This window comes from Thunnus maccoyii, chromosome 19, assembly GCF_910596095.1.
Source record: "Thunnus maccoyii chromosome 19, fThuMac1.1, whole genome shotgun sequence".
NCBI classification, from domain to species: domain Eukaryota; kingdom Metazoa; phylum Chordata; class Actinopteri; order Scombriformes; family Scombridae; genus Thunnus; species Thunnus maccoyii.
The window spans coordinates 3,841,444-3,852,167 of record NC_056551.1 but is presented as its reverse complement, the minus strand read 5'-3'; the positions used below and the strand labels follow the sequence as shown (position 1 = coordinate 3,852,167).

The 10,724-nt window shown below is 39.5% G+C and overlaps 1 protein-coding gene across 1 annotated transcript; it reads right to left on the bottom strand.

The window, feature by feature from the left end:
• Positions 1-601: 601 nt before the first annotated feature.
• On the bottom strand, positions 602-9,402 carry ccng2 (cyclin G2). The gene is made up of 8 exons (XM_042396048.1): positions 9,186-9,402; positions 7,371-7,528; positions 6,994-7,131; positions 6,345-6,595; positions 5,529-5,607; positions 5,202-5,300; positions 4,050-4,252; positions 602-2,378 (listed from the first exon to the last, which is right to left on the bottom strand). The coding sequence occupies exons 2-8, from the start codon at positions 7,473-7,475 to the stop codon at positions 2,246-2,248; spliced, it is 1,008 nt and encodes a 335-aa protein (XP_042251982.1). The 5' UTR covers positions 7,476-7,528; positions 9,186-9,402; the 3' UTR covers positions 602-2,245.
• Positions 9,403-10,724: the final 1,322 nt, after the last annotated feature.

Here is a 10,724-nt window from a genome sequence, read left to right as displayed (position 1 = left end):
CATTGAGGAAAAAGTCATATTTCCAGAATAAAATCATAACCTAATAAGAAGAAGTAATACTTAAAAGAAATAGTCATAACTGTAAGAATAAAATTGTTAATATTCTGAGAATCAGTTGAGTTATTAGGTGATATTTCCTTTGGTACTCAGTGTTCCTATTACAGAGTTGAGTGGATGACCTGAGGCTGTTTCACTGATACACACATTAGAGTTCAGGATAATGAAATGAAACCAATTACATAACATGTTATGAGTCCATAAACTAACCTGTTGTGAAGCAGAGGCTGAATAACATAACTCATAATACTGGCAATTGTAGAATTATGATGTTATCTAACTATCTTTATATTCATGTTACAATTTTCTCAAAATATGACCTGAATCTGAACATCAGCTCTAATACTGTGGTAGTAAAGTGAATATTTGCAGGAGGGTTTGATGTGTGTTGGTCTCTCTGCTCTGTGAGAGTAACATCAAACTGAGTAAATCACTTGTTTATGTGACTTATCTGCATCATCTGCTTCAGTCTGATGTAGTAAACGGATCCAAGAAAAACTCAGACATGATATAAAAGACAGACAACAGATTTAAAAATAATATTTTTATAAGATTTTCTTTTTTCAGTACAGGTGACAAAAAGAGAATAAATAACTTAATATCTACAAAGAACTATTAACAGATTTTTTTTTTTGTACATCATTTACAGTTTTACATGTTTTTGTATTAACATTTTGTTTACATTTTTAACATTTTTTAGACTTTTTTTTTTGACACTCAGCATTATTTTGTTCCATACAACATTCTCTCTCTTAACAGTTTCAAAACACCACAAGTTTTTTTTTCTTTTTTCAAGCTACATCCTAAAATTGGCAACTTTTAAATTGAAACCAGGGTCATACATACACACATCCACAAACACACACTCACTAAATGTTTCTAACAGGACACTGTGTGATGTCGCAGTGTTCGACTCTGAAGGGAAACTTCCGGAGAGCTGATTCATGTCTCGCTCTCTGCTGCCTTTGAGCAAGGCACCTCGGGACTGTATGAACATGAACTCTGAATGCTAACGAATTGACACATCAGAGTTTCCCTTCAGATACAAACTCAAACCTCCAGTCCAACCGTCTAACACTTGCAATGCAAAAAATAAAGTGTGCAAATGAAACTTTAGTACGGAAGGCGAGAGCAGCCGCGGTCGCTGACGGTTTGCGCTCAGATTTTGAGACCACGTTGCAAATATATCACATGACAAACAATGCTCATACTTAGTTTTCAAGACTGTTATATCCACGTTATGATGAATGTATGTAACAGAAACACACAGACATGAAACCTGTCACAATGAAACATGGCTACTGGACCCGAGTTGGGTCTCCATTACAAAAAAAAAAATGGACTCATGAAGACTTTTACTTTACGTTGAAGTCATTTGTCTCGAGACAGGCGATATGAAGGCATAACATGACGAAGGTTGAGGTTCGATAGCTAATCCCTTGTCAAATCTGTTCAGGTTTAAACATTGAGAACTACATTAAGAAGCTCTGCTGCCAAAACAGCATCATGGAAGCTGTGATCTGTAAAATGAGTTTGTTTGTTCTGCGCTCATCAGATGATGACAAACACTTCCACATCACGTTAATGTGTTTCTGCATAAATAAAACTAAAATACAAGCACTACAAGTTCATTATGAGAAAATATGATCGAGTCTTGAATCATGAGCCTAAAAGTTTTACGACCGTGGCGGCTCTCACCTTCCATACAACAGTATAGAACTCCTCATCCTCAATAGAAACAGTCTTAGATTAATAACAGTCAAAACAACATTCTACTAAATAAACACCACATGTTTTGGCAAATTATCTTGTTGACATCAAGAGATGTTTCTGGTCACATCTGACATCCGAGCTTTGAGAACTTTTTAAGCCGACGGCGGCGTCAGCTAGCTCAGCACCTTTAAACGACCAGACGTTAACCCGAGTTTTATCTGCCAAACGTGAACTTCGTGTATCCTGGAATGTGACGTCTCAAACATGCACCAACACGTCTACGAACTAAAAAAAAAAAAAAAAAAAATCTACTAAATCTACCAGGAAGAGTCTGCTCAGCTGCCAGTTGTTGTGCGATTCTCCACCAGCACCGGAGCTTATTAAATAATAAATTAAAAGACTTCGGGTATAGAAGTAAGAAAAAAGGGAGGGGGGGAGGGGGGTGGAGATGATGAGGCACGGGGCGGCGGAGGCTTCAGGCGTCGAGGTGTTGGCGGTGTTTTTGGCGGCAGAGGTGCAGAGGGAAGTAGCGTCCTCCGGCGTCACTGCCCAGAGAGCTGCTGAGAGATTCCTCGCCTGAACTCATCACGTCCTCGCACGAATCCTCACTGAAACACACAGAGAGAGAGACAGACGGGTCAGGATACAGCTGATACTCTGCTTCACTGTTATTAACATCATCTTTTATCTTAGATGAAGTTATTGTCCAAGTGGCTGGAAGTCATTTTAATCATAGATTGTGTAACTATTGATGAAAACATGCTGTTTTCTTGTAATTGCTTTAAAAAGCTGCCATATTTATTTTTCTTTGTTTCATAACATAATTAAAAAATTCTTCTAATCCTTCTTCTAAAGGGAGAAATTAAAGTTGGTCGTACTTTCTGGAGGACTAAACAAGAGATATGAGTAAACTAATAAAGTTAAAATAAGCAATGAAGGATTTTTTTCATTCCCGAGCTTAACAGTGATGTCACACAGGAAGAGAATAAGAAGACAGGACGTTAATATGACTTAGCAAAAAAACAAAAACACTTCCTCCATTTCAAGAAGCTTCTATATCCACGCCTTACTACTCTATGTGATGCAATCTCTCATCAGCTGATCTCATGTTCGGACTTGTGATGTGTGAAGTGTGAGTCAGCTGACTGTCAGCCTTAACGTCTGCTGAATATTCAAGTGTGAAATTGAACATCAGCAGTTTTCTATTTTCAGTTTGACTGAGCTGCTCTGTGGGTTAATGATCAGTTTACAGGAGTCAACTGGGATCAAGGCTTTTTTTTTTTTGTTACTAATTCAAGTTCCTGTTTCCTCATTAGCGTTATCATTTCCTACTACAGTAGAAAAAGTTCTCCAGAAGCACAGTGTTGCATAAACTTGAGGCACTGTGGCCTTGTGTGACGTCATGGAAACGTCTGCCTAAGTGGGACGTGACCAGTGACTCACACGCATCCCATAGTGCAGTGCTGGGAGATATGAGAGGCCCCGACAGGCTGAGACAGTCAGAGGGGCCGGTCTGACTGCGTGACGTGTTGTTACAACACAACAGAAACTTGAGTGTTACAGCACACTGTAAAAAATGTCCATCTTTAAACTTACACTCACTTCATCTGTGAGGAAACTTTACTTCAGTCCTTGTTTTAAGAAAAATCATGAAAATTAACTTTTAAAGACTTACTAAAAAAAAAAAAACATGCTGAAACATGAAGTGTCTCTGCATTTCATAAGAGTGTTATGACATGACATGAGTGTTCACCAGTGTTACGTTGCTACACAAACTGAACTGTGTTTGTGTGTGTGTGTGTGTGGTGACACACAGGGAGTGCCTGGTTCCTTTTCTTTTTAAATGCCTCTGTTGTCGATGGGAGTGTTGGGTATTTTCCAGCTCGCTTCACCTACTGTGACATGACGTCTGTTTCAGAGTGAAACTGATAGTTCACTGTTCAAATTAACAACTCTGATTCTGAGTCTGATTGCTTACATTAAGACTTGAAGTTCAGAACTGTGAGAGTCAGAGCACCAAACACGCTGGCAGTGAATGTTTGACTTGTTCTGACCCACAAACCAGATATGTTGTCAGTTAATATTTAATCTGAGGCTGCATACTTTAAATTTGAGAACTTTGGAGGAAAAATAAGTAATTAAATGGTAAAATGTATTTACATTCCTCAACTTAAAGTACTGAAAAACATTATTTTAGCATCAGCAGCATATTTCCAGTTGTGTGTGTGTGTTGCTGTTGAATGATCAGTATGTTGTTCAGGTGTGTTTGGAGTTCTCACCTCTCACTCTCATCCCAGCAGCCCTCTGGGATGGTGGGCAGCTCTGGGACGCTGCGGTAGCTGCTGTGCAGGTTCTGGGCGGTCCGCCGTGACACGATCCACTGCAGCCTCCTGTGGTTGGGTTTACTGCATTCAGGGGAGGCGTAGTCCGACAGACACCGAGCGACGCGCTCGCTCCAGAGCAGCAGATCGCCATCTGCAATCTGAAACCAAACAGCGGCTCAGTTTAGCGGTTTGGCCCTCTGCCCTGGTCGCTGGCTGACATAAGTGTGTTTAAAATTACTGCACACTTTACAGTATGTTGCTTTGAAAAGTGTTACTGTAAACTGAAACCTAGTTGCTTTTTCCAGGTCAGCAGGTTAAGAGAAAACAGGTTAAAAGTATGAAACTTCTGTAGGTGTGAAACCTGATCAGCTGGTCATTTAACACCTGAAGCTTCAAGGCTTGTTAGTGGGAGTGTTGGTAAGACAAACATCTACAGGAGTCACAACATACAAAGGTCTAAGTACGCACTTAAGGCCATTTATTTTGTCTAATTTGAAATAAAAAGTAAAATTTCCACAATGGAACATTTGGAAAAGCAAAATAACTCAAGTGAAATATAAAAATATGCTAACTGGTCTTAAATGACCACATAAATACAGAAGGTAAGACAGAAATGTTTCTCTCTTAGAATAGACACACATTGCAGAAGGCACTTTTTCTTTAAAATAATTTATAAAACATCACACTGTCAGAGGGTTAGAACGGCTGTACTGGATGGAAAATCTTACCAGTTCAGTTGTGAACTGGTAATATTCCAACCATTAACTGCAAGCATTTCAAAACGTCTCCTCCTTCAGTGTGTTCAGTGGAGCATCACAACACAAGACACCAGGTTATATAACCTCAGACGTCTACAGAAAAAAAATGTTTTGGACCAGCGCCCGGCCAAGAATAAATATTACCTCCACCCCACCCCCACCCCACCCCACCTTCCCCCCTCTCATTAGACTCTCAAAACTCCTCAAAAATTAAGTGTTGCTGGTATATTTGTAGAAAAGCAAACTGCATTTATTTGTTTTCCATCACATTTTCAGGTACCCACTGCTGTTACTTTCCCTCCCTGATTAGCTGTTGTGTAATTACATCATGCAGTGTGTTTTTTTTTACCTTCAGGTGTCTCTGAATGTGAAAGGCTATTTCCAACATGTCCTCCGACTGAACGGCTTCGATCTCCTGCCTCAGGAGAGACAACGCCAGGACGGACGACTGGATGGACAAACGGTGATAGAGGGAGAGACAGGAAGTGAAGGAGTAGTAGGGAGGAAGAGACAGAAAGGTGGGAAATGGGGAAAAAAAAAGACACGTATTATGATTTATATTTTATGACGACTTCAGTATTGTTGTTCAACTAACAAAACTAATTTGCGAGCATCTCAGACTGCTGAGCTGCTGTGTAATCCAGTGTGACCTTTGACCCCTGCGGTGAATTCTTACCTTAGCTTTAGAGAAAGAGATTCTGCACAGGCAGGCTTTGAGCTGAGCCTCCAGCTTCTCCAGGCTCAGAGTCTCCTTCCTGTTCACACAGACACATAAATCACATTCAGGTGTGTCTCCCAGACACACAATCTCAAGTTTCATCAACTCACAATCTAAATCTGACTTAAGACGGCCAGAGTGGAAAAGTTTTGAAAGACTTTTTAAAAGACCTTTAAAGACGCTGCTAAAAACTACAGAATTTAAAAGGAGAAAAAAACAGAGTTTTGAGCTCAAGTGCAGCTCGGTAGACTGAAAACAATATACTGTTCCAGGATTATGTAAGTGTGAGGTATTGGTGCCAGCAGCTGCAGACAAAAAAAAAAATCTTATCAGTGCACTTCAGTTAGACGTTGGAGTTGGCTGATAGGCGGCCGCTGCCCTACATCGAGCGGAGCTGCTCCGACAAACAAACAGTGGTGTGAAGAACCACCGCCAATCAAATCATGGGAAAATCTTTGTGTTCACACACACTGTTCTGAACTCTGGTATTTTATGTGGACATTCAGAGACGTGAAACAAATCCACAATCTGCTTAAACAAGGGCTGCAGATATGTTGTAAACAGAAGAAAAGGATGTGTTTGTAGCTGATGCAGAAGAAAAAATAAAGTTGACTAAATGTTGAATTATTATCTGTCTGCAGCCAGTTTCAATAGAGAGTTTTCATAGAAATGAAACTAATAAATTGAATTTGGAAAATGATCGACAGGAATGTCAAGTTTGCACGTTTTTTGTGATGATATCTTTGCTGGAATGTCTGTACATGTCGGTCTTACCCTTCTGTGTATTCTGAAAGTATGATCTGGTGGTACAAGTGGAGAAAGGTTAAGGCAGTGATGGCTTTGGACTTGAAGTGGAGCTTCTCGGTGACGATGTTCTCCATGCGGCTGAGGTCGGACACGGTGAACCTGCACTGTCCGATGCGGATGAGCTCGTCGGTGGGCGTGACGTTGCACTCCTCCTCCGTCACTTTGGCGGCCAGGTGGAGGCAGCTGAGGCTGACGCAGGACAGGTGCTTCTGCTGGATCTGAGGGGAAAAGGGGACGACACGCGAGTCAGAAGCGGTTTGAAAACGGCTTGTTGAGAAAGACTTTTACGTCATTTTTTTTATGTCAGAGAAGGTGTGATCCGATTCCCGATTAAATCAACAGATCAGCAACAAAATCATTTTACTGTTTGAATTTTATTATTCAGAAAGGGAACGGATTGAAGAAATAGGAAGTAAGTGAATAATAAAAATGACTGTAATAAAAACATAAAACCAGACTATCCACTGTAAAAATGAGGTATATGGTTTCATATAAACGCTGTACTCGTTTTCTTTAAACACTGTTTCCACCAGCAGCCACTATGCAAGTGAACAAAGTTAAAAACGAAAGCTAAAGAGTCCTATGTCTGATCCTGATGGGTGTAAGCGTCTCGTACCCTGATCATGGCCAGGAATCTGTCCAGCAGGTTAACAGCCAGGACGAATGTCTGCGTGCTGTAACCGAAGAAGCTGGTCAGACTCCACAGGTCCTCCACTTTGGCATCTCTGCACTTGGCCGAGATCCGACTGTCGTCCTGTAAAAAAAGAGACGGCGGGTTGATTGACCTGCTTTATTTGTCACAACGCCGATGACAAATTTACATACTGGCAGAAAAGTATTGAAGAGGACAGTTAGTTACACAAGAGAAGCATGACTGGCATTTTTTTTTTTTTACATTTTATAGACTTGACATTAACCAGAAGATCAATCAAAAAAATAAAAAAGGTGTTAATAGTCCATTCTGAGCGTATACTTGGTGTCAAAAATTCTCACCTGTGTCGTGGTTTCGATGAGGCTCAACCCCGCTTCTCTAGGCAGATAATAAACCTCCTGCTCATAATTCACCTTCAGCTCCTTCATCAGCTTGAAGGCGTCCATGTCTCAGCTGGCACAGGAGGAAGTGACCTTTTGTTTTCACTACAGTATATTTACTGCAAAACAGGAAATAACCATAGTTTAGCTCCACAATGTAACCAGGTGCATCAAAAAGTTCTCTCATCAGTGCAGAATACCCTCAGGTTTCAATCTTTCAAATACATTTTTCACTGGATACATTCTACATACGTCTCCAATATGACACTTGCTTGAAATACAGTGAACAGACTGAAATACTTTGATAATGGGAAAAAAAATGATTTGGAATTTGTCGCTGATAAGTCTATCTTTATATTTTTCCTTTACAATGCCCTCGAAAAAAATCTATTATTGAGAAATTCGCTTAAATCAATAAAAAGGCCTGTCACTTCATCATTTCTTCAAAGCATTAGGAGTGGCTGAATCGATTACTCTTCGATGTATTTATAGAGCAAAAACATTCTCTTAATGCAGCTTCTCCAATGTGAATATTTGCTATTTTTCTCTGTTTTATATCATATCTTTGCGTTTCAACTACTCGAAAAAAGTAACAAAAAGCTATGATGAAAATTATTTTTAGTTGCAGCCATATATGAAAATCATATAAAACCTTTGGAGGTAACATCAAACACAACAGCATATTCCTTTCCTTTCTTTTAGAAATATATATGTATATATTATTAAAAAAAACTGTATACGGAAAAACATATCGTATGTAAAATTTCATTATTCATCCATGTTTGGTAAAAACTTGATGTGTAAATGATGTCTTGTTTTATTATGACTGTATATTGATGGCCTAAATTTGCTCTCAGCCCTTACAGGGGTCACAGCTCAAAGCTCAGCCCACTTCCCTCAGCTGGGCTCTGGTGTCAGATTTCCTCTGGTAAACGCCTTCTCTGTCTGTCCCTGACCGAAAAACAACTGCTTTTCCAAGGTTCTACTCGTTAATAAACAACCTAAAACATACAAAAACATAAACCACACGGTCGGAAACCCACAATTTTATCGTTTTGGTTGATGGTAACGGAGGAAGCTAACGTTAACAGCAGCTAGCTAACGTTTTAAATCCTCTGTGGTCGGAGCGGGGGAGGGGCTGGGTTTTTTTTTTTTTTTCATTCCACAAACGTTAAATGTCTATCAAATTATACTGTAATACATGATTATCGATACAAAATAACAAGTGTTTTACAAATTATAGCTTATTAATGTAATAAAATGTGCTTGTGGTGTTATCTCCTCGAGAATATAACCGTGATTAAAAGCTCAGCCTCGGACAGGAGACGGACCCAAGAGATAACATACAACAACAGACAAGAAGGAAAAACTGCCTCGGCTGTAAGAAGGAAATCATTTATGCAAACTGATGTAAAATACAATATTTGTCATCTTAAAACCATGACAAGGAACAGGAAACACTTAGTAAATGTCACTATTTCCTTGCAGAGACTAAAAAAATATGCTTCAATACCATTCAAAACACTCCTATGACTTCTACCATAATTGTGTAATAGAATAATATTTGCAAATGCAAAAGAGGCACGTTAATTAATTTTCGGCAATCAGTCTACCTAAATTAACGTCCCATTGTCAACCGTTCACTTTCAATCTAGTTTTTTTCTCCTTCTCTTTCGAGTTAAGGACTGGCAGAAAAAGCAAATATAGTTCAGGAAATACGCTGTAGTCTGTGTAATATAAGTATAATTTCAATATATTATTAAAGGTGTTCTCTACCTGTTATTGCGAGTTAAATCCACATATCTGTGGTAATCTGCTGTTTTCCTTCTCGTCTTCTCTCGTCTTTTTCCTTTCTCTCTTCTCTCTTTTGTTGATGTTGATAACGCTCACGCCCACACGTGACGTCACACGGCAACAACCAATCCATGGCTTGGGTTCAAGAATGGAAATCTCCTCCGTTCGGGTTTAACGGTACAAATTAAGCATATGCCTAGAATTTTGTTATCGTTTTAACATAATTTCTAACACTATCGTCAAGAAGTTTGTACTTAAGATTGATAATACATCTTCAGTCCACTGATAAGTGCCACTGGAATCGAAATGCAGCGCATCTATTACATGAGACGATCTTCCTCTGATTGACGTTTCTACTAGCCAATCAGAGAGCCACAGTTTGGAACGTTCAAATAGTCCGCCCAAAATAGGATGTTTTCATTGGCTCATGACTGTATTGAATCCTGACGCAACCTCAGCATTACGTAGTGCTTTTTTGACAGTGTCTTTTATGAATTGTCTTCAACAAACTGTATGATAAATGTGATAAATAGCGTCTGTGAATAGATGGTTCTTAGTCTGGCTGTGAGCTTGTTGTGTTAACAACATGTAAGGACATAGATATAGTAAAATAAATGATAAATACAAAGGTGAGTAGACAACAATCTGTATTCAGTAGTCTTTGTAAGGCAACGACCCACCAATAATAATAATGCGCAATTAAAGAAAACCATCAGTTATACCTTGTATAATCAATTCAATTCAATTTAATTCAATTCAGACTTTATTAAGGGCACAGCTCATGAGAGGTCCATGGAACAATAAATTACGATGTATAGCAAATAACTAAATAAATACACAATAAACACATATAATTATGTGTAGCTGCTGTTGTCATAACCCCTTGAAGTGAAATCATTTCTTCAGGCAGTAACTGTCTTGCATTAGTCGCCAAGAAGTAAGCAAATACGGCAACATTTACTTTGGCGTTCTGCTGCATTGACGAACCACCACATCCATGAACTATGCACACAAACCATAAACCCTGGGTTATATCATAGTTAAAGTTACGAATAAACCCACCATAAACTTAACAATTTGCAATCTCAACTCATCAAAGACCAATTAACTGATAAGGGCTTGTCCAGATAGGGACAAAAGTCTCCAGCTGATTCTTGGGTCAGTGGGTAAGGTTAGGGTTAGGGTTGGGGTTAGACAAGCAGTGGTTATGGTTAGGGTTAGGGTAAGTCCCCAAGTCTATATAATGTCCCCAAAAGTCCCCCAAAAGAGAACGTGTGTGTGTGTGTGTGTGTGTGTGTGTGTGTGTGTGTGTGTGTGTGTGTGAGAGAGAGAGAGAGAGAGAGAGAGAGAGAGAGAGAGTGCGTGCGTGCGTGCGTGCGCGTGCGTGCGTACAGCAAATGAGGGTAGATGTTGGTAGGTGGGTGTGCAGATGCACTTCAAACCTGAGTTAACATCGTAAGTAAAAGCATTTGAGGTGTGTTATCAGCTCATTATATCTCCTGTCTGCGGTCTCTAATAATA